The sequence below is a fragment of the Ips typographus genome, linkage group LG15, assembly GCF_016097725.1.
Source record: "Ips typographus isolate SLU linkage group LG15, UJ_Ityp_2.0, whole genome shotgun sequence".
Classification (NCBI taxonomy): domain Eukaryota; kingdom Metazoa; phylum Arthropoda; class Insecta; order Coleoptera; family Curculionidae; genus Ips; species Ips typographus.
The window spans coordinates 1,627,390-1,654,485 of NC_138436.1; the positions used below are offsets into that span (position 1 = coordinate 1,627,390).

Sequence of the window (27,096 nt, forward strand, 5' to 3'; positions counted from 1 at the left end):
TTGTTGAAACCCAAAAGCGTGCGCCACTTGCTGCATAAGGGCTCCGACGAACTGTACGCCGTTATCACTGATAACCTTCCTAGGTACACCATACCTTAAAATCACCTCGTCTATCAAGCAACGAGCGCATGCCTCTGCAGTAGCTGCCTTCAAGGGGAAAATCTCCGTCCACCGACTCGCTGTATCTTCCACAATTAAAATCCAGCGATAGCCTTCTGTAGTCTCTGGTAGCGGTCCGAAAAGATCGACTGCTATTACTTCAAACCGTCGAGCTTGCACTGGGGTTTGCAACAGACCGACAGGCTTTAAGTTGGAAGCTTTAAAACGCTGGCATTCGATGCATTTACTTACATGTTCGGCTATAGTTTTACGCATTCCAATCCAGAAATATCGTTTTGCGATGCGTTGGAAGGTTCCTTCTATGCCATAGTGTCCAGCGGTGGCTGTGTCATGGTATTCCTGCAAAACCTTAGTTATTATAGAAGTTGGTATTACTATCTGGGGTTCTTCTTGGTCAACTTCCGGATTATAATGGTAAAGGACGCCATTTGATAAGATATAACCGCGGTCAGCCCACTTCTTAAAATCGACAGAAGTTGAAACAGCTTCTAAACCATCGACAATCTTTTTCAAATCAGGGTCTTCTAGTTGTTCAGCTCGTATTTCTGCGGCTGTTCGTGTAGGTAAAGTGACACTAACAAGGTTACTTGTTCCCTCTGTCTCTTCTCTAGGTGGTCGAGACAGGGTATCAGCAATCACGTTCTTTTTACCTGGTATGTAATCAATACGCAGATCATAGGACTGTAGGCTTAATGCCCATCGAGCTAATCGTCCTGTAGGTGTCTTTAGTGACATCAACCATTTCAGCGGTTGATGGTCGCTCTGAACGTAGACTCTAGAACCTTTAATATAGCCTCTGAACTTACTGACTGCCCAGACAACAGCAAGCGCCTCTCTCTCTGTGGTAGTATAATTTTGTTCCGCAGAAGTGAGTAACCTGGAGGCATACTCCACGGGTCGCTCATCCTCAGCCTCCCCCTGAAGTAGACATGTTCCGAGCGCGTAGTTACTGGCATCTGTCCGTAAAATGTATGGCAACGTTGGATCAGCCTGTCTCAATATAGGGGCGGAGCTTAACAGGGTCTTAAGCTGGTGAAAAGCGTCGGATTGGGCGGTTTCCCACGTCCATGTAGCGTTTTTCTTTTTCAAAGCAGATAATGGTTTTGATATTTGGGCAAATCCATCTATAAATCGTCTAAACCAGGAACAAGTCTGCAAAAAACTCAGCAATTGCTTAATGTTGTTTGGGGCTGGCATATTCATAATAGCAGATACCTTGTCATCATCGGGTTGGATTCCCTGTGGCGAGATTATATGACCTAAATACTTCACAGAAGTACAGCAAAAAGTGCATTTGTCACGGTTCAACTTCAATTTAAATAGATTTAGTCGTGAAAAAACTTTCTGAAGGTCATGCAGATGTTCGTCGAAAGTGGAAGATAGAATTATAAGGTCATCAAGGTAGGTCAAAACAGAAACGTTGGTTAACCCAGCCCGAAACCTGTCCATTAGTCTTTGAAAGGTTGATGGCGCAGTGACTAAACCGAACGGCATTCGTGTGTAACGGAATGTGCCAAATGACGTCACAAAGGCGGTTTTGTCACGATCTGAAGGTTTGACGCTTACCTGATGATAGCCACTTTTCAAATCTAAGGTGGTCATATAGTTAGTTCTTTTTGCTTCATGCAACAGGTCGTCAATCCTGGGTAGTGGATATCGATCAGGTCGAGTTATGGCATTCAAACGCCGGTAGTCAACGGTTAGGCGTAATCCTCCATCCTTTTTGGGAACTAATACTACGGGAGCAGCATAAGGTGACTCGCATTCTTCAATGGTTCCATTTTCCAACAGAGTGTCGAGTTCTTGGCGAAGTTGCTTCTTCCTATCAGGGGACATTCGATAAGGAGGCACTGCTATCGGAGTGTCATCTTGCAACACAATAGAATGCTCTGCAAATGGAGTTGGTTGATTACTAGGTTCAAAATTACAACAATTTTTAAGTAATAAATTGTTCAATCGGCCATTTTGTTCTTCTGACAAGGTGGTACCTTCATTTTTACGTATTTTCATCTTTGAAAAGTCCACGCTATTAAATACACGCACCCGCAAGTCCTGTTCAGTATTTAGTTGGTATATATTACCAGTACATTCGCCAAAATGAAAGGAATTTGCTGCAATATTGAAAATTATGTTGGCAGCATGAATAAAGTCTACTCCTAACAGAGTACGACTGTTAGTGTGTTCCGGTACTGCCAGTAGTTGAATAGGAACAGTTTTACCATAGAGAGTGATAGCAACTTCAAAGATTAACGCTTCTACTTTCCTTTTGACTCCATCAGCCAGTACCATCTCCAGATCATTGGCCTTGGTATATGGGATACCATCTCCCAGTAATATTTGTGTTAGTGTACTTCCAGCAACGCTAGTCTTGGCTCCAGTATCCAGGTATGCATAGCCATGATGTCCTTCCACTTCAATTGAATCAATGGGTCGTGAAACACTAGAATGGTCACTAAAAGAACTACAAAGAAATTCAGTAGACCTTACAGAAACATTTGAAGAATTAGATACAGTTTTCTTTGCTGTACATTTAGGACAATTGGTTCGCACAAAACCAGGTTGACCACAACCATAGCAGATTGGATTTTTGTTATTGTAGTCTGGCTTGCCTGTACTGTAGTCTTCTTTCTTACTGCAGTCTGGTTCTTGGTTGCTAGGATGTTGATCTTTCAGCTTACTTAGCTTACGGCACTCATCTTTTAAATGTCCCATGTTTCTGCAATACGAACACCGCTTTCTGTCTTTTGATTCTGCTTGCTTACAGTCAACGCGCACATTCAAAATGTCAAAAGTTTCTTCACATAAGCGAGCCTGAGCTAAAAGTTCCTGAAAAGTTTGTACACTAGTACGCGGAATCTTCTCACGGATTCGTTTGTGTAGTAGCCCATAAACCATATCAAGCTGGATTACTTCACTTAATGTCCCACTAGGTAACTGAGCTAAGATAGCACGAACTTTACAAATGAACATGTCAGTTTTTGTGTGTATGTCCTGATCTTGAGAAAAAGTTCACGGTAAACACGGTAAGGTGGTTTACATGGGCCAAATGTAGACCTAAGTAATGATACAGCTTCGTCCCAGTCATGTAAAGTTGATTTAACACCTTGATATCATGTGGCCGCAAAACCATCAAGAAGCATAGGTAGGCCTTTAAGGGCGTTATCGTTGGTCATTTGAGTACAATCTTTGTAAATTTCAATGGCATCCAAGAATGCATTCACGTCAGCATCTTTCGAACCATCAAATCTAGAGCTACACTTAGTGAAATTACCACTCACTGTTACAGGAGTTGCTACAGGTGGTTGATTTAAAGTTAACCTGCTCATAAGAGCATCAAATTGCTCTGCAGATAATGTGATACTCATGTTTGACTGACTATTGGTCTTAGAGCGTAAATAATAGGGGCTTCTTGGCTCAATTTTGATATAAGTACTTACAGTTGTTTATCTTGAACGCACATGTAATTTTGCACTCTGCAGCTTCGTGTTTTGTTGCACTAGAGTCCGATTGAAGAAGTCCTACACTTGTAGAGGCAAATTATCGGGGCGAACATTCACAAAAACTGAGTTCAGCGAGTCTTCTCTACAGAAGTTCAGATACTGAGTTCAGATTGTTTCTCTACAAGTACAGCTTGATTTTCCAATAAAATCACTGATTTTCCGTGGCCTCGAGTTGGGCGCCAGTGTAACGTTGGTTTTCGTTAGTATTTTAAAAGGTGGGGTCAACGGGTTTAACGTGAAATTAGAGGAAATTAACTGTAAAAAACTTGTATTAAGGGAAACTACTACAGCGTTCTTATGTCCTTTTTTATAAGCGGGAACTTAGTCGACTGTCAACCTACTTCTTAAAATCTAAGGTTAGGGCGTACTCCTCTCTGCGCGTAGGAGGGCGCTTAGTTTACACACATAATAAAAGTATATGCTACGAGCATACATATCTCTAACGAGTCCCTCGGAACGTTACCGATGGACAAGGCTTTCCGGATAACTTCCCTGCCACCAGGGAAAGGGTCTCCCAAAGAGGATGAGCAGTCCTGTTAAATGAAAGCAAATATTTGTTAGGTGGCAACACCAAAGGCTCATCTGTTAACAAGGATTTAAAAATAGGATACCAGGGCTGAGCTGTCCAAAGTGGAACAACTACTAAACCAGTTGCCTCATCTTCAATTATTTTCTGAAGCACTTGTAAGACCATAGAAAAAGGAGGGAAAGCATAAAAATTAAGAGAATTCCACTCCATTGTAAATGCATCGACCGCAATGGCCTCCGGGTCCCTTTTCCATGATACAAATGTAGAACATTTTTTGTTCAACCTGCTAGCAAACAGATCTATTGAAGGCTGTCCAAATTTACTAACTATCCTTTGAAAAGATGCTTTTGACAGGCTCCATTCAGTTTCTTTATGAACTTCCCGTGAAGCTCTGTCAGCCTCTATGTTATCCTTAGAGTTTATATAACTAGCGACCAAATAAACATTTTTCTGCTCGCACCAGGACCAAATTTTTTGGGTAATACTGTTCAAATTTGTAAAACGAACACTTCCCATTCTATTAACACAAGCAAGCGCAGTAGTGTTGTCCACTCTACAAAGAATATTGCAACCACAACAGTCAGCTGCAAAACTCTGTAAGCCAAAAAACAATGCCAGAAGCTCTAAATAATTAATATGGTATCTTTGTTCATCTTGTGACCAAAAACCATTTGTACTCCCTCCTCTGCAATACGCCCCCCAACCAATTCTTGACGCATCTGTAAATAGTTCTATGTCGAACCTACGAATTCTAATATGGTTCATCGCTAAAAGAACTTGAGAAAGAAACCACTTCAAGTCAACAAGTAACTGAGACGATATAGACATTGGTGTATCATAATTTCCTTTGGAACGTTGCAAGGCAATGTATTTATGTCGCTCAAATAATTTAGTATGTCGAAAACCATATTTTATAGCTGGACAAGCTGAGACCACTGTGCCCAAGAACTTTGCAAAATCTCGAATTGAACAGGTAGGCAATTTTAAATTCTTTTTAAGCAATTGAATTAACCTCACTTTCTTGTTTTTCGGCAAGGTTACTGTCATATCCTGTGAATTATAAATAAACCCCAAAAAATTACATATTTTTGAAGGAACTAAACTAGATTTGTCATAATTAATTATAAAACCTAAACGTGTCAACAACTCCTTAGTTAACTCCACATTATATTGACACTCCTGAAATGAATTTCCTAAAATTAGGAAGTCATCTAAGTAGATTACTAAAAGAACCCCTCTTTCTCGTAAGTTTTGAGCAACAGGTTTCATAACCTTTGTGAATACCAAGGGAGCACAGCTCAACCCAAATGGTAAACAGTTATATTCATACAGAGTACCATTAAAAAAGAATCTCAAATATTTTCTATGACTGCTTTGAATCGGTATTGAATGATAAGCGTCCTTTAAGTCAATTTTAGCCATGAAGGAAGCAGGCGATATCATTCTGGCTACCACTCTACAATCCTCAATCTTAAAATGACGATTTTTAACAAATTGATTAAAAGTTTTTAAATTCAAAATTAAACGATATGATCCATCAGGCTTCTGAACCGTAAAGATGTTTGAAACGAACTGGCCAACACTAGGAGCAGCAATGGAAATCGCCCCACTAAGCAATAGCTTATCGACTAAGCCCATTATGATTACCTTTTCAGTGTTAGACCACTTCCTTTCAACTGGAACTATGTTTTGCCTAGGTTGTTTTACGAAGGGAATATACATCCCCCTTACACATTGCAAAATCTTGCTGTGTACCGACAAATTCTCCCAGTTCTTACTAAAGTGTCTTAAGCGACCAGCTGCCTTTTCCAAGTCCTTTGCTGATTTCACCCGAGAATCTAAATCATTTCCAAAGAGAGACTCAGCTATGGGAGTAGACGTAAGCACTTCTTTCAGATCCTTATTCAGATTCAAAGCAATTAACTCCCGTCGAGAGACAGACTCGGAATAATGTACGTTGGCCAACAAACGCCCCGCATCACTGAGTAACTCAATGTGGGTCTTGTTGCCCCCCCCAGTTTCCTTAAGCATGTGTGTTAGGGCTAATCCTATGGCCGACAAGGAAGCTGCAACTTGCTGCTGCAAACTAGCTAGTCTCGCATCTCTGCGTAATACCGACTCAGACAAAGCCATTCTAACCTCCTGGTTGATGGACGGCGGTTTGATCAACTTACAGTTCTCAGGAGTCGGATATTTATTGCCCAATTGCTTACAGGATTCTTCATCTAGCCCTGAAGCCAGCAAATGCGACCACCGTTCCGCAATATTTGGCTGTATAGGGTTCGCAAACAAAGTCGGTGACGTGGGGGCGTCACCAAGAATCGACAACATTTCTTTTTCTAGAACCGCAGGAATTTGGGGTTCCAAAAGTGCTAAAAAATAAAAGAAAACACACCTGTTATCAGTATTACGTTAAAATGCTATAACGAGCAAAATAAGTATTGTTATCACAAGCCCCAAACCAAAAATAAGAGTGTCTGCTATCACAAGCAACTGGAATATTTGCTATCACAAGCAAAATTAATTATGTGCTATCACAAGCAACTGGAATATTTGCTATCACAAGCAAAATTAAGTGAATGCCACCAAATTAATCGGAGTACAAAAGAAAAAAGGTACTTACAATCGATATTGTCGTCGCCGATAGACCTTTCGACGTTTCCTCCCTCTGCGAGTACACAGTCCGCTCGACAACGTCGGTAACCTTGAGGCGAACGAGATCGATAAGCCCGTGACGATGACGAACCACCTGAACTTGTTGTCTCACTCCCACTGCTACTAGCGTTATAAGATCGAGAAAGACTTATTTGATTTTTCTCAACCTTGGCTAAGCGACCCTCAATTTTCTTAAGGATTTTATAAATTCCCGATCCCGAAGCATCACGGGAATGACTCCTACTTCTCTTACGCTTCCTGTTCATAATAATTACACTAAGTCGTTAGAAAACAAACACACAAAATTCGACGATGACGTTAACGGTACGCGTGAACGCATTCGCACAAAAACGAAGACTAAAGGTGGGTTGCGTAGGATGGTGGTGACAGGCGGAGGATTGGGGTTGTTTGTTCCTGCGCTTAAAATTTGTGGACGTTGGGCCGGAAACGAGGGTACTACAAGTAACTTATTTATGAGAAGAGGTCGAATATAATTGCAGTATGGCACATGCTGATATAGAGGATACAGATGAATTTTTGGAATACATCAATGATGAAAATATGTTACAAAGGTGGGCCTCCTCCAGTTGCTAGTCGGTGAAATGTTTGTTCTGTGTTTTGTCTTCTTTTTCTACTATATAAAATTATATAGAGCAACCCACATAAACATTTCTATTGATCATCTTACTTCTGTTTTAAATTATTCCACAGTTTCTTACGTTTGACAGCATTCCTGGGCACAGTTATTATAGATCCTTGAGAATTATACTCTGTAGCAATTTCTGTCCATTCTGCTTGTTTTTTTTTGTACAGTTGCTGCATCGTTCGTTTGTCCTCCACTAATTTGTGTTTGTCTACTAAATTAGCCAACAAAAGCTTCTCTTTTTGGGTATAGGCTGTTATTATAGCCATCAAATAGTTTCTTTATGATCCTATAGGCATATAGATGGTAAAGATATGTATAAAATTATTGTTGAATACGTACCTCAAGGGAAATAATAAATATTTAAAAAAGAAAACCACCAAACCAAACCAAATTCAAATAAGTTACAATCAACGCTCAAACAACAACTTCCGCGTTCCAGGTAAATTGCCAAACATTTTTGACATTGGCAATGAAGGTAACACGAAAGTTACTAGAAAATTAAGTTAAAAAATAAAAAATTACTAGCAAAACTATCTTTGGTTATGCTTTGCCGAGAATTACCGTTAAGTTTTGTTTATAAAACTTGTGTCGTACTCAAGACTCGAGACGTACTTTGCGAAGTTGTACTTGAGTATGAGATTGAGATTCGTTTATAAATACGGGCATAAGTTTTTACCGTTTTCTTAATCAGATAGATCGAACCAGAATCATCAATTTAATTGCTAAAGTTCCCACAGTCGGATTTTCTCCGTTCTTGTCAGTTTAGGATCGGGACGTCGGTTACTTTTCGTTCGGGTCATAGCGATGTGTCGCGGAAAACCTCTAATTGATAATTACGTGGCTAATAAGTTTTGCGCGGCCAAATGTACAGCGGCTATAGTACCGCAGTTAACCTGCAAAGGTGTCCTGCCGGCACCCAGTGTGTGGCAGTGCGCGCGGTTCCAGTCCCCCACACATGGTACGTAGGTGAGTGGGGCATTGCAGGTGATAAAACTGGCCTGCACGTGGCAAACGGCCTCTTCCACCTGCGGTCAGCGCCCGATCCAGTCCACCTGCTCTGACTCGAAAGCCGACTAGGAGTAAGTACCGTCCAACCGCTTATACCGGTACGGCATCCGTTTTGGTCCTATACCGCAATACTTGTCCGTTCCTTTTGTTTCCCAGTATTTAGTACACCGTAGCTAGCCGTCGTGGGCTCGTAACGACCCGACGGATTTCCCAGTATTTAGTACACCGTAGCTAGCCGTCGTGGACTCGTAACGACCCGACGGATTTCCCAGTATTTAGTACACCGTAGTTGGCCGTTGTGTGTTCGTAAGGACCCAACGGTTTCTCCTTGTTACCAGTAGCTAGCACCCGGAGTTCTCCTGCCCTTAACCACCAGGACAGCTGCCGTAGACACCGTTAACGCGTACGCCTATTATCTGACCGCTTTTACTGGTGTGTTTAGCTGCTTTGTCACCCGCGTCCCGACTTACACGCTTTTGGTTGAAATAGATCGCTTAAAACAAAGTTACACGCTCTCTCTCATCTTTGCACTTGCGTTTGTGTCTGTTTAGGACTTAAGAGACCGTTAGGGTTCCGACATTTTCTTTACGATTGGTTCTGTGTTCGTTAACCACCGTAGGTCCGTAGACATAATTTTTGTTTAATTGTTTCAAAGTGTTGATTTCTATTTAGTTCTTGGGAACACGACCCGGTTAGCTTGTAAATAAATTTCTGACTTTCATTGGGTCAACGACTGCTTTCCTTCTTCGACTGTCTTAAAAGCTACCCCGGTGGACGGAGCGTTTTCCTGGTTTACGCTCCTCGGTTATTTGAAACCAGGTGGCGCCCGAGGCAATTAACATCAGACTAGTGTCAAAAGGGGCATTTGATTTAAATCCCCAACAAAAGAGCGTCGCAAGTATATATTTTTGCTTAGCTATAACCCTTTAGTACTTTTAATAGTTAGATAAGTAATATCATTTTTTGTTTAGTTTTTAATTCGGTTTGGTAAATACCGAATTATTTTTTATTAATACCTAAGTTTTTGTATGTGTTTATGTTTATGCGTTTTTACTATTATAGTTAATTTCTTTGTCTCTTTTGTACAAAGTTAAAAAATGGTTGTGTTCATTTTAAATATATTTTTGGAGTTTTCTAGATAAGCATATTAATTAAAAATGAACTCAAGTGAAATAACGTCAATATGTCAAACAATAATCTCGATCATGCTTGACTTAAATTATCCTAGTATATTGAATATTTGTGCTAGTAATGCAAAATTAAGTAACTTGGTGAGAGAGGTGATTCGATCTTATAAAAAGATTGCTGTTACTAACAACAAGTAAAAAAAAATAAAAAGAATTTTGTTGAGTAATGTCGCAACTGAATATTTTAGAAATTTCTTTGAACCCAACAACCAACTTGGGAAAGAAACATTGATTTCTATTACAGATGAAAGAGCTGATGCCCATGTTTTGCCAAGCTCTGCATTGCTGCAATGTAATCTCGACTCTTCAGGCGATATTACATCCGAAAAACCCAATGCCTCTAATATTCATAAATCTGACATTATTTCTAAAAATATTGGAAAAAAAACTATGGTTCACAACTGATGAGAATGAGAGCAATAACGATATTATTTTCTTTTCTACTCCTAAAGCTACATACGACAATAGTTTTGAATGACCCACCCAGTTTGATTTATCAGAATTTTTAACTCCTGTAAGACCAGTCCAAAGTTCTTTCACCCGTAATTTATAAAGAGTGTCATGTTTAATTTATGAGCCCTTCTGGGTTCATCAATTAAACTGACTCTCACGACGTTAAACGTGGCGCCAGGATCTCAGTTTTAAGGATGGAATCAAACACTGAGTTTTCTATTAAACACTTGAATCTATTAAATATCGTATACATAAATGGGTCTGCATAATACGGTCATAAACACACTAAAAGTTGACAATTTAACAATTGTACTTACATAGATTCATAAGCTAAGGACTACTTAACTTGATCTTTTCCCGAGGAGAGTCGACATTTCGACTTCTTGGGTCAGCTGGTCGCACTACCGTCGATCGGTTCACACTTATCCTACACTGCTAAAATCGGCGTATTTTATACCCGATTGATCGGCTGACGCAGTTTGTTATTGTCGCTTGTTTTTCACATTTCTGTAAAGCAGGTGGTGGTGACTCATCACCGATACAGTGCACCCGGTGCATGACACACTCGGTGCATCATGGTGCGACCTTGCCTCGTGCGCTTAATATTTCGCAATCCTCGAATATTCTTATGTTTTTAAGTTAATAAGTCCATCTTTTGAATTAATGGATTTTCCATTCGTGACATATGCCTCCGCCCCAGAAAAACTGGTCCCCAGTTTTATATGAACAATAATTAAAAAATTTTAACAATAGTAACAATATATCGTTAGCCTAACACAAATTTAAAAGTTACATGTGTACATACGAAGGCATTATGATAAATGGTTAGTAGGTTTACATATGTGAGTATTCCATAGTACTCAGTTAAGTTTGTCCAAGGACACTGGTTACAATAATTCCTTAATAATAAGTTAGTACTTATTCTAACAATATTATAGAACGTTATGCTTCGTAAAAACATACATAGTTCAAATTATGAACTTTACCGTAAACACTTTGCTTCCGGCAGGGAAAAAAAACAAATAACGCAACACTGGGAAAAGTTTGACAAGACTTACTCTTATGAGCAAAACTTTGCACCTCACATCACTTAACACCATCATCTACTATGTCCTATTAATGTTTGTGATGTGGATTGTCCAATTGATAAACTCTTTACGTGTAGTTTATCAGTATACGGTCCAATGTCCAAGCCCTTCGTGAGTTCCAATAACAATACTAGCTCATCATAGTCTGCTTCCTTCTTACATAGTACTCAGTGTTACATGAAATATAAGACAAAAGGTTAGTATGTGCTACTTAAGGCTTAATATACTTATATCCAAAGTATACTCTGCATGCAGTGTTACGTATTACTTTATGAAGTTAACTGACATGTTAAAATAAACAGGAATCCGGTCCTGAAACTAAAAAGTTTGAACTCCGTAAGTATAAGACGCTTTAGTTTTCATTTTATGAAAAGTAGAACGTATTTGCCTGTTTCAAAAAATACAGAAACATTAACCGTCTCTAACCAACTTCAAATCCTTTTGGAGAAGATTGTTCTATCAAAAATTGGATATAATGTCCTCAATCAAATGCTTTTCCCTCATTGATTTCTGTAAAAATAAAAATATGCCATCAGTATGTAAATGCAAGTAGGTATTAAATGATCAACTTAAATCCTTTCTGGTGTATTAAAAAAACTCTAATTATTGCATTACCACAAATTTGCATTGTTTGTCTTGGTTTCACTTTGCCTTACAAAGCTGAATCAAGGCTAAAGTTTGTCATCATTCGGATTATCAGCCGGACGAAGTAGAACTAAGCGATGTACGCTTTTGTTTTAGTCCAGGAGCTGATGTATTTTTGTAACTCTTTACTTCGTGTGGTATAATTCATAATATACCATGTATCTGTCTTACTATTTTCCAAATAGTATAAAAATCAGAATAGGTAATAAGTAGTATCTTGTTATTGTATTATCCCTACATTTCCAAAAGGCTCTAACTGAGCAACAAACGGCTGTGCTACCGCTTGCTCTAGATCATCTCTAGTTTGAGGATTAATGGGCCCCCCTGCTCGCACTTGCGCCTGGTTATCCGGATTTGGGCACAGTGCCGGATTGCGGACAACCTGACTTGCGTGGGATTCAGGTGGTCCCATAAGTTTGTGGTCCAAACGCACCTCCAGAAGATGCGCCAGCAGAATTCACTCCTGATGTTTCAACCCTTTGTTGTGTTTGGGGTACTACTGGTACCCGAAACTGGTGAAACGTAGCATTCGGTATATAAGTATGCGTGTATTGGGAATGATTCGGTTGATTCAAAAATTACGTAATGAAAATCAATATGCACATAATGTAAACCGTCTTCCTAACTCGGACTATTTAAATTAGTCATTTATTTATGCGCGCAGCGACACATTCATTTCTCATCGCTCGCGAATTAGTTGCGTTCCTCGCAAAAATGCATAAACAACTATATGTTCAAGGTGATTATTACACCGACAATATTAATTTTTTCATATATTTATCTTTATTCGTTGGTAGGTACCTACATGGTCTCATTGAGATATTATTCCGAATTGGTTAACCAGCAAATTCCATGGTTTTAAGCATGGTGCACTCATTAACCTTTCTGATAACCTAATATGACAAGTGTTCAAGTTTCAAAATTTGCTACTAGTATCTTGACATCTTGACCGTGCAATACAGTCTTTACTTGTCAAAGTTCAATAAGTATTTAGCCCAGTTTTATTTCGTAAAGTCTTCAATTAATCCATTTACTCATACAATGAAAAATCACGATACAAAACTCAAGTGTACACTTTTTAACTTTTATAATAACAATGGCCATTTTTCTTAATTATTCTCATATGCTAAAAATTTGCATGTCAAAATGAAATTACAATGATATTTATCCATACGCAGTTTTTTAGACGCGTCGTTACCACGATGACTTAAATAACAAAGTGATTACCATCTGTCTGCGGCATAATAAAAGAATTATCTAATCATTTGGTTAGGTACTTACGTACCTATATATCGCATTTTTTCATGTGCACAAAAAACAAAATATATCCTACTGTAGGATAATTCATTTAAGCAAATAAAAGTAAATCATTTTTCTTAACTTAATTATGAGCATTTAGACTTTATCGGGCTTGTAACTTGTAACCCTGAATTATTCAGCAGTTCAATGTTTGTTTCAAAAAGTAGTCGTAGTCAGTCTGCTAGAAATTTGTACAACTTATTGTACATCGTAATGAGACGATCCTATAAACGGAATTAAGGTAAACGATTAAAGCAACTAATACGCAAACTTCCAGGATAACGTATAACCGGTTGCTGTCAGGAATAGGAATCTCCGTTGCCTGAAAATGTTGACAAGTTTAGCTACTTCATATGGACCTTTTTATATCCGAGTTTAAACAAATATAGTATCAATTTGCTTCAAAGACCCAATTTCAAAACGTATGTATAAGGTTTAGCATACACACAATCATTTCAGCCTGCTACTAATTTCGCATTCAACGAGTATTTTTGGTTTGTTCCTTAAGAAAAATTCATGCACCGCCCTAACATCGATAACAGCAAATAGTATTGCTGTGTGGCACTAAAACAAATATTTATCAACATGTACAGACCTTTCTGTATCAGAAACTTCTCAACTGAGAAGGGAAAAATCAGAAACAACTACTTTGAGAGCTAATGCTCCTACCAACATTGAATTATACTGTTTTTCCTGTTGAATTCTTGAGTATTTAAATTACTCCTTTATAAAAGATACCAATATTTTTCATTGGCAATTCAATAATTATTTCATTTAATTATGAATCTTGAGCTGGACATCTTCGTACAGATGCACCAAAAATAGTTCAACTGCATGTAAGTTGAAACTTTATTACTCATAAAACTCATTACAATGGGTCGGTTAAAGAAACAAACTCTATGTGCCACTTACATAATAAGGTATTACGCTCATCTAGCGTTTTTCACCTTAATTATTTAACATAATAAAATTCAGCTGAAATAAATTAAAAATAAAGTCACATTATCATGATGTGTGGGTCTTATCGTCTCATTCGAGTAGTATGTGTGTTGAATGTGTTAAATATCACTTCAGAAATACTTTATTACAAATGTATGATTTTCCATTTGTATTAAAAAAAAAAACTTGAGTCACTTTTTAAATCAGTTGTCATTTTTTTCATAGTAAAAACAAATTTAATTATTTTTAGCCAATACAATATTTCAACTTGTTATTTCATATAGGTAAAATATCATGTGCATTTAGAAAAAAAAAAAAAACATTAAAATTCATCAATCAGCAGTTTTCTTATCGACACCTTCGCGGCGATGCGACGAGACGAGTGCAATAAAGCAAGTCGGTCACACCGGCACGCGGCGTCAAATACAACTAATTAGTCTGCTTTACTTTATTTTCCACTAATGTCGCGATTTTTGCAAGCAACCAAATAATAACCTTCGATTTTTTATGTACTGTTCGTTTTTAAACGATGGAAACATATCGAAATCCTCTTTAACTCTGCACTATTTAAAGCTGGTACCTACACATAATAAGTAAAAAATTATTTGTCGACAATTAGAAGTTTCATTCCGGCACATTTTTTGTCGTTATCGGGAATGCTTGACCTCGACATCGAAATAACACAATCCGCTGTTTTACAGTGTGGATTTTATTTTTTACTTCTGATTTAGAAGTCATGTAAAAATTAATTTAATAGCATGCTGCAGTATGTAAAATTCATTTTTTTTTCCTCAAAATATTTGATTTTTCAGCTTAACTTTTATACAAACTTCTACTAAATAGAAATGCTAAAAGCACACATTTTGCTTTGAATATTGTAATCCACAAAATTGGGATACAGGAAATGTTACATTTTTTAATTCGACTTTGTCAGCCGTGTCTCTATTTTGGTGTGAAGTTTTACGAGTTGATTTAAACATCGCAACTTTTCTTCGATATTCAATATTATCGATTTCATTTATGTTACTTGTCGGTAAATTAGGATGTAACATTTTCGGTTGAATAGGAAAATCGAACTGAAACTTAGCATTTTTTGATCCGCGTTTTTCTGAAATGCAAAACATTGAATCCTTTGTCGTATTTGTATTGATTGATTCATTAACGTCGAATTTACCTATAACAGAATGCTTTAAAATAGGAACTGTTCTAAATCCCTTATTGACAATTTTAATGTATAAATTGTGCCCATTTTGCAAAAATGGTGTGCCTACACACAGATTTCTTGGACATAAATAACTGTCTCTTTTAATAAAAATGCATTTTGTTAAATCAGGCTCATTATTCGCGGTTTTCAATCGTAACGTTATTTGCTTATTTGGTTTTACAATATACTTTCGAGCAACTTTCAATTTTATTACAGGTTTTACTGTTTTTTCGACGTCAGAAATTTCTACACCCATTAGATACTCTTTCTGAACTTGGTTTTTAGATGTAACATCTAAATCAGGTCGATTGAGATTAACTGTTACTTTATCGTTGTTGTTTGTTGAAAAACTCAAAATATTTTTATTGTTATCAATTATTGCGTTAAAATTTGATAGAAAATTATGTCCCAGAATTAATGGTTTAGAAAGGTTTTTCACTACTAATGCTTCAACCTCCAACTTTATGTTGTTAATTTTTAGAGTTACTTTTGAAGTACCTATTGGGTTAACAGTATAACCTCCTACTGAAGTTAATTGGATTGTCTCTGATGATAAAGACATGTTAGTTATAAGATTTAAATCAATTAAATTTGGTTCACATCCTGTATCTAAAATTACATCAAACAAATTGTCTTCGTTATTTATTGAAGCTTTGATTGACAATAAATTGCTATCTTTACTGTTTGTCGAGTTTAGAGCAACTTCATCGACACTTAACATTGAGTTTTCACATTCACTAGGATTCTGATGTGTAAAAACATTCTTATTTTGTCCAAAATTGTAAAACTTGTTGCTACCTCGATTAAAATTTTTACATTTTGATGAACAATTATTTCTGGTATTATTATTTCTTATACCGCGATTTTGATCAAACCTAGAATAATTTTGCTTTTCTCGTGACACATTTTGATAGTAGAAATCATTTTTGTTTAACTTGGTCCCTTTGTATTTATTATTTCCACAATAATTGTTGGACTGAAATTCACAATTTTTACAATACTTATTTGACCAAGTGCGATTAGCACCGAATTTGTCAAATTTGTTTTTCAACCGATCATTACGAGACCGAAAATTCATTCCGTCCGAAATGTAAAATTTACTTTGCCGATTCATTTGACTAAATAATACACGCTCTTTAATATCACTTATTTTCAAGACCAGTTGGTTTAAATCACTCAAATTTTTATTATTAGAGCTTAGCAAATAATACATTTCAAAACACGACCGATTTAAACCGTTTTCAAAATAATCTCTAAAAGTTTCAAAAGACATGTCTGGGTTAATTTCATTTGCCAAGGTAAGTAAGTCATAATCATAAGTTTTAATGTCTTCATTGTCCCGATGTTTACGCGTGTTTAATCTAAATTTCAGTTTACGAAATGGCTGATCACCTGCGAATTCTTTTAGAAAATCTGTTCGAAATATTGCCCAAGTATTCAAAACATTTTTTGGATCATTTACATATTTTTGATACCAAACTTGTGCTGGTCCGTCCAAATAATTATTAAAATATGAAATCTTTAAAGAATAAGTCCAGTTGTTTAATCTTGCGGACTTTTCATATTTATTTAAAAATGTAATGGGGCAATCATTTGATGGATTAAACGTAGGTGGACACGTAAATTTAGGGATGGCCGGGGTTTTTGGTTCGGCCAGTGCTGTACGTAAAGTTATATATATTAGCCATTAATTTCTTGACTTTTTTAACATAAGACACGATCGTTTCAGTAATACTGACATGCTTTTAACAATTTAGAAAACAAATATTCAAAATGACAATGTAGAACAAAATTAATTATGCAAAAAGAAAAATTGTATTTTTGCTTTAAAGAGGTAATTTTCACTCATGATGAGAAAAATCAAAAATATTTTTTCTGGTTTAAAAATTCACTTTTTTTTAACAGTGTTATACACACATTTACACACATTATTTTCCTGAATCTGTATCATACCCCAAAAAATAAAATAAAAATAAAAAACTCAACTATTGTTTTTCATCCATCTCAAAACAGACCGGCGCCTCCTGGTTCAAACAGACCTTTCAGACCTTCCTCTCTTCAACCTTTTCTGTACTCCCATGTTTGGTGGAGGCGCCGCACAGTGGTTAGCCGTAATGTTATTCGGCGGCCAAAAGAGATTTAAATATTATTTTTATATTTTATTTTATTCTATGCCGTTTTTTAGTAAACTTTTCTGTTAAATTAAAAATACTAAAAAAAAATTATTACATGCAAGAGCGCATGTGAAAGCATAGATTTTTCTCATTTAAAATAGAACTTATTAAATTTCATTCTTGTTGTGTCTCAAAAAATTTGGGTTTTTATGTAATATTTGAAAAGCAACAATTATATTTTATTTTCTAAAACTGAATGACATCTCTTAATGTAATATAATACTTTTATTATACAATGTGATAAATTTATTTTATAGATTTTTAATGATATAATGTAATTATATGTTTTTACAAAATAAGTATGTTATTTAAAAATGTACAAAATAGTTTGCGACGCTTTGCGACTCTCCAATTTTAGGATTGATGTAGTCTATAAGCTTTGGTCTTATGTATCAAAGTTTTGGCAGTTGCCGAAATTTGCCTATTTAGATTTTATAACGTATTTCAGTCAAGTGGGTCATGCGCGCCAATAAAACAAATGTATGCCGTTGACGTGGACGTTGACAGATCTTGTTTTATTTGAATTAAATAAGATTGCTGTAGTACAACCAGTAAAAATCTATTGTGAAAATGTTAAAAGTTCGTAAAAAATATCTGTCGGATAATATTATTAGTTTAAACGGAAGTGAGTTTAATGGAAGTGGCTTTTTCGTAACCTAAAAGAACGGTTCAAAATTAGTACCGATGACTTCAAAATTGTGAAACGTACTTTACAGAGAGATTTTTTACCCAAGTTTAAACGTAAGTGGAAGCAAGTCAATAGAACTAAAGAACAATTCAACAAAAAGTTTAAACATTGGTTGGAAGGTGAAATAATATTTAAAACTACATCGACAGTTTCGACTTCCGCAGGAAGACCGACCAAAAAATTAGAGGAGTGTTCAGAAAGAAGTAAGCGCAGAAAGTTATCTAAACTGGAAGAAGTAAACAACATATCAATAGCAGAACTTCAAGGTTTATTGGAAAGAAAATTAAGGGTAGAAGGGAAGAGAGATGAAGCAGAACTCGTTCGAGAAGTGCTTTCAATGGGAGCACATAAATTTAAAGAACAGTTTAATGAAGATAGTATTAAGCAATTTTCTCGAGATGAGGCTTTGGCTTTAATAACCGATGCGAATTTATCAAGGTATCAATATAATAGTATAAGAGAACAATGCTTATTAAGAAATGCCGATTTATTTCCCAGTTATAATCAAATTTTTCGAGCCAAATCTGATTGTTATCCTTTATTTATGAAAATTACTGAAAGGGGCGCTTCTATTACACTTCAACATCTTTTAGACCACACTATTAAACGACTGTTGTTAACAACTGACGTACAAAATTCAGTCCTAGGAATGAGCTCACAAGATCTTATGTTATACAGCAAATGGGGTTGCGATGGATCTTCGGGACATAGTGCATATAAACAAAATTTTAATAATCCAAATATATCAGACGAGTCAGTATTTATGGCATCTTTAGTTCCCCTTCAGCTAGTTACTTCGGAAAATATGTGTGTGTGAAATTTGGAAAAATCCGCATCCCTCATCGTCTAACTACTGCCGACCGATATTTTTTGAATTTTTAAAGGAAACACCCGAAAATGTAATAGACATCGTTAATAATTATCAAAAACAGATTGACAACTTGAAAGAGACAATTGTATCACCATTAAATTGCCAAGTTGCATTTGCAGTGCATCACAACTTATCTTTCACGATGATAGATGGAAAGATATGTCAAGTTTTAACAGAAACCTCATCTTCAGCATGTTGTCCGATATGTAAGGCAAAACCATCCGAAATGAACGACTTGGAAAAACTGCGAAATAAAAATGTAAATACCGATGCATATAAATATGGCCTTTCATCTTTACATGCTTTAATCCGGGTTATGGAATGTATCTTACATATATCATATCGTTTAGATTTTAAAAAGTGGAGTGCTAGATCCAGTGTTCAAAAAGACCTTTTAAAAAACAAGAAAAAACGTGTTCAAATGGAACTTAAACAAAGACTTGGTATAAATGTTGACGTGCCGAGACAAGGAAGTGGAAACTCAAACGATGACAATACTGCTAGAAGATTTTTTAGAGATACTCAAATAGTTGCAGAAGTAACAGGAGTTGATGAAGAGCTCATTATCAGGTTCTCTACTGTACTTCAAGTTTTGATAAGCGGAAGAGCAATAAATGAAGAAGCCTTTGATAACTGTGCTCAAAATACAGCAAACATTTTTGTATCGAAGTATCGATGGTTTTACATGCCTTCTTCAATCCATAAAATACTTTTACATGGGTGTGGTATAATACAATCTGCTTGTCTTCCGATTGGACAACTCAGCGAGGAAGCAGCGGAAGCAAGAAATAAAGATTTCAAAAAGTTTCGTCAATTTGGTTCAAGAAAATGCTCGCGAGTTGCCACTAATGAGGATATTCTACATTCTCTGCTAGTATCATCCGATTCGTACTTGACTAGTCTGAGAAACCGATGGAAACAACATGTCAGTTTTGAAATGAGCGAGGAAGCCACAAAACTTCTAATTTCATAAGTATGTAAATAAAATCATTTGTTTTCGAATTTTAAGTTAAGTTAAACTCAAATTTGAGGAAATTAAATTATAATTTTTTATTATATTATCAAAACTTGTGTGTTTGCAAATTGTAAAGTTAAAGTAGTTTTTCATAAAACTTCTTGGTAACTTAGGAAAATATTTTTAAAAAATTAAAAAAGAAAATAATAAGTTGAATTTTTAGGTTATATTGGGTTTTTGTAAAATTCATTCTTCTCCGTGGAATTTTATAGTGAATTACTAAAATTGTGCATAATTTTTCTCTTTACAAACAGATAAAACAATATTTTCAACAAATTTCAGGGATCTGTACAAATTTTCACTTATTAAAAGTAGTGTTTTATATTATGACCGCAGGCGTCCATAAGACCGTTGTGTGACCGTCCGACCACTGTGCGCCGGTCTGTTTTGAGATGGATGAAAAACAATAGTTGAGTTTTTTATTTTTATTTTATCTTTTGGGGTATGATACAGATTCAGGAAAATAATGTGTGTAAATGTGTGTATAACACTGTTAAAAAAAAAGTGAATTTTTAAACCAGAAAAAATATTTTTGATTTTTCTCATCGTGAGTGAAAATTACCTCTTTAAAGCAAAAATACAATTTTTCTTTTTGCATAATTAATTTTGTTCTACATTGTCATTTTGAATATTTGTTTTCTAAATTGTTAAAAGCATGTCAGTATTACTGAAACGATCGTGTCTTATGTTAAAAAAGTCAAGAAATTAATGGCTAATATAACTTTACGTACAGCACTGGCCGAACCAAAAACCCCGGCCATCCCTAAATTTACGTGTCCACCTACGTTTAATCCATCAAGTGATTGCCCCATTACATTTTTAAATAAATATGAAAAGTCCGCAAGATTAAACAACTGGACTTATTCTTTAAAGATTTCATATTTTAATAATTATTTGGACGGACCAGCACAAGTTTGGTATCAAAAATATGTAAATGATCCAAAAAATGTTTTGAATACTTGGGCAATATTTCGAACAGATTTTCTAAAAGAATTCGCAGGTGACCAACCATTTCGTAAACTGAAATTTAGATTAAACACGCGTAAACATCGGGACAATGAAGACATTAAAACTTATTATTATGACTTACTTACCTTGGCAAATGAAATTAACCCAGACATGTCTTTTGAAACTTTTAGAGATTATTTTGAAAACGGTTTAAATCCGTCGTGTTTTGAAATGTATTATTTGCTAAGCTCTAATAATAAAAATTTGAGTGATTTAAACCAACTAGTCTTGAAAATAAGTGATATTAAAGAGCGTGTATTATTTAGTCAAATGAATCGGCAAAGTAAATTTTACATTTCGGACGGAATGAATTTTCGGTCTCGTAAGGATCGGTTGAAAAACAAATTTGACAAATACGGTACTATTCGTACTTGGCCAAATAAGTATTTTAAAAATTGTGAATTTCAGTCCAACAATTATTGTGGAAATAATAAGTACAAAGGGACCAAGTTAAACAAAAATTATTTTTACTATCGAAATGTGTCACAAGAAAAGCAAAATTATTCTAGGTTTGATCAAAATCGAGGTATAAGAAATAGTAATACCAGAAATAATTGTTCATCAAAATGTAAAAATTTTAATCGAGGTAGCAACAAGTTTTACAATTTTGGACAAAATAAGAATGTTTCTACACATCAGAATCCTAGTGAATGTGAAAACTCAATGTTAAGTGTCGATGAAGTTGCTCTAAACTCGACAAACAGTAAAGATAGCAATTTATTGTCAATCAAAGCTTCAATAAATAACGAAGACAATTTGTTTGATGTAATTTTAGATACAGAGTGTGAACCAATCGACAGTAGTGCGACCAGCTGAACCAGGAAGTCGAGATGTCGACTCTCCTCGGTCAAGAAGATCAAGTTAAGTAGTCCATTCTCCAAAGTTGTTCTAACCCGAAAGTGACCAAGCCAGCCGCCAGAAAATGCTAAGTCCTTAGCGTATGAACTTGTGTAAGTACCATTGTTAAATTGTTAATTGTTAGTGTGTTTATGACCGTATTATGCAGACCCATTTATGTATACTACATTTGTCACCAAATGTCACGTTTAATTTATGAGCCCTTTCGGATTCATTAATTAAACTGACTCACGACGTTAAACGTCGTGCCGGGATCTCAGTTTTAAGGATGGAATCAAACACCGAGTTTTCTATTAAACACTTAAATCTATTAAATAAACAATACAGTCATAAACACACTAAAAGTTGACAATTTAACAATTGTACTTACATAGACTCATAAGCTAAGGACTTAGCATTTTCTGGCGGCGGGCTTGGTCACTTTCTTGTTGGAACAATTCTGGAGAATGGACTACTTAACTTGATCTTCTTGCCCGAGGAGAGTCGACATCTCGACTTCCTGGTTCAGCTGGTCGCACTACTGTCGATTGGTTCACCACCATCAGGTCGGGTCTACCGTTGTAATATACGAAACTCTTTTGGAAGAACTCATGTGTTCTTGAGATCAAGTTTGGATATCCCAAAAACTGACCCATGACCTTGAATACAGGACCATTGGCCTCATGTCTCTGATGGTTGTTCCACTTTTCGTAGTCTATATGGTTGGCTATGCGGATGTTGTCGTAGGTGTCCAGGCCTTGACCATTCGAATTGTCCATTAATTTCTTCACAACTGTATTTAAATCATCTGCCATGGTTAATCCTTTGAATAATGGAACGAAGTGAGTCTTAATTAGGTACTCTGTCACAACAAAGTACTCTCTCAGTCTCCAGGACATGAGAGAAAAGAACCTACCTTTGATTTTCAGTTCTCGCTCCTTTGCTTTAAGACCAATGACTAGATCTTCAGATGATAATCCTTTGTTATTGATCTCGGTCAGGAACTCTTTCCAGTTGGTTGCGGGTGAATTGATAAAAGTTTGCAAAACTTTCTTGGAAGGAATGGGTGTGTTTGGATGTGATCTGATGTGGTTTAGGATGTCGGTCTTGTTCATGGAGTGACTTTTATCTGAATAGATGATTGATGGATCCAGGACATCTGGGATTTCGTAGCATCTTGTTAAAGGGAGGCTATGCCACTCATCTCCAAAATCCTGCACTTGTTTTGGAGTTGGCCATGTCCCTGTAGTTATGTGGGAATGAAATGGATGATCCGGATGAACTTTTGCTTTGTCTACATACCACTGCTTGGTCTCATTAAATTTTGAAGAGAGGACTAAATAAGCCAGGTCACTGGCCAAGGCATTTGCATAGTCTTCATCAATATCTTTCGGCATATGGACCTGGTCTGACAAACTTCTCAACCCATCCAAATATTGGACAAAGGGGTGTCCCCAGTGTCTGAAGGAGCCAAAAATGGTGAGGACCAGATTCGGATTGTCCGAATCTCAGCTTGTGGATCAAATTGAAGATTGGTTCAAGAGGGATGCCGTGATTTTTCATGGCCGTGACCGACTGTTTAACATGACGGCTGAATTCAGGGAATTCAGGGATCAAGTGTCGGTACTCATGAGCCAGATCTGCCATTCTGAGAGAGGCAATAGGCTCAATCAACTTCAGAGCATCATATGCTTGATTCCCGACTAATCGTAGACATTTGTCACCCAATCTGTATATTTGATTGAGGGTTTCCCATTCAGCTGCCGCGAACATTTTATCCACCCGGTTTACCATAGAGATTAAAGTCTGGAACCGAGCAACATATGTGTCTTTACACATAAGCAAAGTGTTACGGTCCATAATAATTTTATCATCAAGGAAGAAGACGAACCCATGATTGATCAAAATTCTTCCGAAGTTCTTGCTCCTATATACGATTTCATCCGGATGGTCCGGAGAAACACGTTTCGTCCCTGTAATCTTCAAGAGCTCCGTGATCTCTGTACTGTCTATGGCGTTTAAAAACAAGGTAACAATGTGGAGATCTAAAAAGTAAGCACCCCACTTGAGAATGGCAGGATGACATTTGGTCTTGTCTGGGTTACCTATGGTCTTATTGATCCAACCTCTAAAGAATGCCGACACTACAGGATAAGTCGTGTCACTATCAGCCTGGGAGAGACGCATCAAGTCTTTGATAAGTGAGAGGTCAAAATTGTCACTCAAGTTTTTTCTTCCAAACCGCGAGGGGTTGTAAATAAGCCAAGTTGGCATTTGAGTTTGTCTAAAACTCCCATACGCGATTTCCACAGCTTTAAATTCCAGCTTTCCACAGCTTTAAATTCCAGCTTGGCCTGGAAGGCAGTCCTTTAGAGTACTTGAGAAATTCATTGATTTCATCTTCTAAGAGGGGAGAGTTTAAAGAATAATCGACATTCGATAGATATTCCACTCCCGTTTTAGCACTCGGGGGGAGGGATTCAAACTCGTCCAGTTCTGGGGCAACATCCTCATAACTCATCGATGTCGCCAAATCGCATTCGTCATAAAATTCCATTTTGAGCAAGTAACGTTTAAGTACTTTCTGTTTGGCGCTTCCTGGTTCAGCTGGTCGCACTACTGTCGATTGGTTCACACTCTTCTATACTGCTAAAATCGGCATATTTTATACCCGATTGATCGGCTGACGCAGTTTGTTATTGTCGCTTGTTTTTCACATTTCTGTAAAGCAGGTGGTGGTGACTCATCACCGATACAGTGCACCCGGTGCATGACACACTCGGTGCATCATGGTGCGACCTTGCCTCGTGCGCTTAATATTTCGCAATCCTCGAATATTCTTATGTTTTTAAGTTAATAAGTCCATCTTTTGAATTAATGGATTTTCCATTCGTGACAATATGCGGAGAAGGCTGATATGTGTGTTTTCCTATTGGTTTTTCCCTTCTTGTAAGAAAGATTTGTAGTGTAAATAATGCTAATTTGGGATGACAACTAAATAACAGACAAAATTTTTAAAACACCATATCAAATTTATTTGATAAGCCTGGCCCTAATCGGAAGAAGCCCGAACATTTCTTTTTAATACCCTCTCAGGAGCCTTTGACAGAAATATAGGTATTTGAATTTCTATGTCTTTTATGGTGACCCCCTCAGAATACAGCTGTACTGCTTCTGAAATATAAAAAAATATGATATATATTAGAGTCCTCAATTTTAATTGATCATTAGATACGTACTATTGAGTACTTTTAAAAAAAGCTGGAAGTATGTATGAACTTTTGACAACTTACCAATTAATGCTTGAGCAATTTTTAACCCCTTTAGAGGTTTTTTCTTCTTGTGGCCCACGTAACTGTACATAGACATAAACTCATCCGTACATAATTTTTCCATTCCACGTTTAATTAGCTCCTTATAATTCCGCGCTCCCAACATTTTTAGACGCTGTTTCTGAAATGTGTAATAAAAATCGTATATTTTATTAATATGCATGTAACCTACATTTTCGAAAAAGCTGTGTTTTGATACACTTCAAATACAAAAGATACATATAAGAAGCATGCATTTAAAATACTCCCATGCACATACACAATACATATAAAGACAACATTGCACATGTTTTGTTTTCCAATTTTGGTCAGCGTTAGAAGAAGAAACAGAGAAAGCAAATTGATAATAAAACTACATTTTACCAAACAGTTAAAAACATCCTTCTCCTGAAGCAGCTCTTCTACTTCATTCAAAATGTCATTCGAACTGATCGGCAATTTTAATTCCAATGCTTCCAAATGTGCCAAATTATTATTTGATGGATAAGATTCGTTTGTTTCAGCACCATCAGATAATTTATTGAAAATTTGTTTCAATAAGTCATAGTTTTTATCAAGTTTGTTATTAATTTCCATTAGTTGGTTTTCATGGTCTTTTAATATTCTTCTTTGTTTGACTAAATATTCTAGGGATTGCTTGCCCATTTTCTCTAGGAAAATAAAAAATACATCAACACAACCAACCAATTTACGAAAAGGGACATAACCTAGAACATGACAGCTTTAAAAACTTGCTATATTTGCAACCTACAATAAACTATATGGTAAATGCCCTAAAAAAACCATCTATTTCGATTAGGTTAAACTGTTCAATTTAAACAAATTCCTTTTGGATTTTTTTTATGATGTGGTTGGACTGTCAAATTCAAAGTTCACAACATACAACATAAAATTAGTAACCTATAAATTGCAAACATCTGGATAGAGTTAAGGGATTCTTGCCTGTGCTAACATTATCAAGTTTATTGTTTGACATACCAATATCGTGATTTTCATTTCCTAACGGACCTCCTGGATAAGGCTGATCATTGTGTTTCAATTGGGCTGGGTGTTGGGCTTCTCCATGAAGATTATTTAGAGGTCCTGTAAAATTATGTATTTTAGAACTGCTGCTTTTCAAATACTTTTTTATTGAGAAAAAATCTTTAATAAAAAATTATAGTAAGGTTTACCTTCTTTGGTTTTCTCATTTTTTGGTCTGCTGACAACAGGACTGGCATCTGATCTATGCAGCTCAAATGTCTTATTATTTTTAAATTAATTAAAAATTAAAATTATCCAATGACGCTTCATCACTTTCTTCACTGCTTGAAAAAGTCCTTTTCTTTCTTTCCCTTGTAGGCGGTAATTCATTTAGCTGTTCTATGTCACGAATGTCTGATGTAAAGCAAGCCTTTGTGGCTTTTGAATTTGCAATCGCAAAATTATCGAACAGTTTTTGACTCATTAAAAGAATGGAAAAGGTTTTCCACTCTGAAGATGGATTTTCTTGAGCTTTAATAGCTCTTTCTAATTTTGTTCTGCCATAAGGTGGGTAATATGATTTTGAATTATCATCAAAAAGCCACTTTTTTGGCAACACTTCTACTTCTTCACTCTCTACAAACTTGGCCACAACCCAAACCATTCTAAAAAGTAAATAAAATCATAGAATACATAACTACATGTTTTATCAATATGTACCAGTTTAAAAAAATCTATGGAATGCAGTAAAATAACAATAACAATAAAATAAAACTGCATTATTATTTCTGGATAATTATTAAGATTATTTATTTTTTAAATCCGTATAATTTATAATATATTATAAGTAATACAGATTTATATACTGGCATATTAATTCTTATACATATCATTAATGATGAAGTAGTGGATAGACTACAAATTTATTACCAAAA

The 27,096-nt window shown here is 36.1% G+C and overlaps 1 protein-coding gene and 2 long non-coding RNA genes across 4 annotated transcripts in view; all 3 read right to left on the reverse strand.

Moving 5' to 3' along the window:
* The window catches only part of LOC145738258 (uncharacterized), a 254,982-nt gene that overhangs the window by 188,730 nt on the left and 39,156 nt on the right, over positions 1 to 27,096 (reverse strand). The window lies entirely within an intron of this gene.
* LOC145738264 (uncharacterized) overlaps positions 13,619 to 27,096 on the reverse strand; it is a 35,545-nt gene continuing 22,067 nt past the window's right edge. The window contains exon 2 of the long non-coding RNA XR_014180672.1: positions 13,619 to 14,627. This is a non-coding gene — a long non-coding RNA (uncharacterized LOC145738264). The remainder of the gene's footprint in view (positions 14,628 to 27,096) is intronic.
* Positions 24,884 to 26,976, reverse strand: LOC145738224 (uncharacterized). 2 transcript variants are annotated; one of them, XM_081993071.1, is made up of 4 exons: positions 26,371 to 26,976; positions 26,177 to 26,281; positions 25,160 to 25,319; positions 24,884 to 25,040 (listed from the first exon to the last, which is right to left on the reverse strand). In XM_081993071.1, exons 2-4 carry the CDS (start codon positions 26,192 to 26,194, stop codon positions 24,919 to 24,921), a joined length of 300 nt encoding a protein of 99 aa, XP_081849197.1. In that variant the 5' UTR covers positions 26,195 to 26,281; positions 26,371 to 26,976; the 3' UTR covers positions 24,884 to 24,918. The 2 variants fall into 2 exon arrangements, with proteins under 2 accessions (XP_081849197.1, XP_081849196.1); XM_081993070.1 differs by lacking the exons at positions 26,177 to 26,281; positions 26,371 to 26,976 and adding an exon at positions 25,562 to 26,048.

Coding starts and splice junctions, on each gene's coding strand:
- LOC145738224 (XM_081993070.1), bottom strand. CDS start 25,843: ATGGGCAAGCAATCCCTAGAATATTTAGTCAAACAAAGAAGAATATTA. Junction 25,320..25,561: donor AGGATGTTTTTAACTGTTTG/GTAAAATGTAGT, acceptor TACACATTTCAG/AAACAGCGTCTAAAAATGTT. Junction 25,041..25,159: donor AATTGCTCAAGCATTAATTG/GTAAGTTGTCAA, acceptor TTTATATTTCAG/AAGCAGTACAGCTGTATTCT.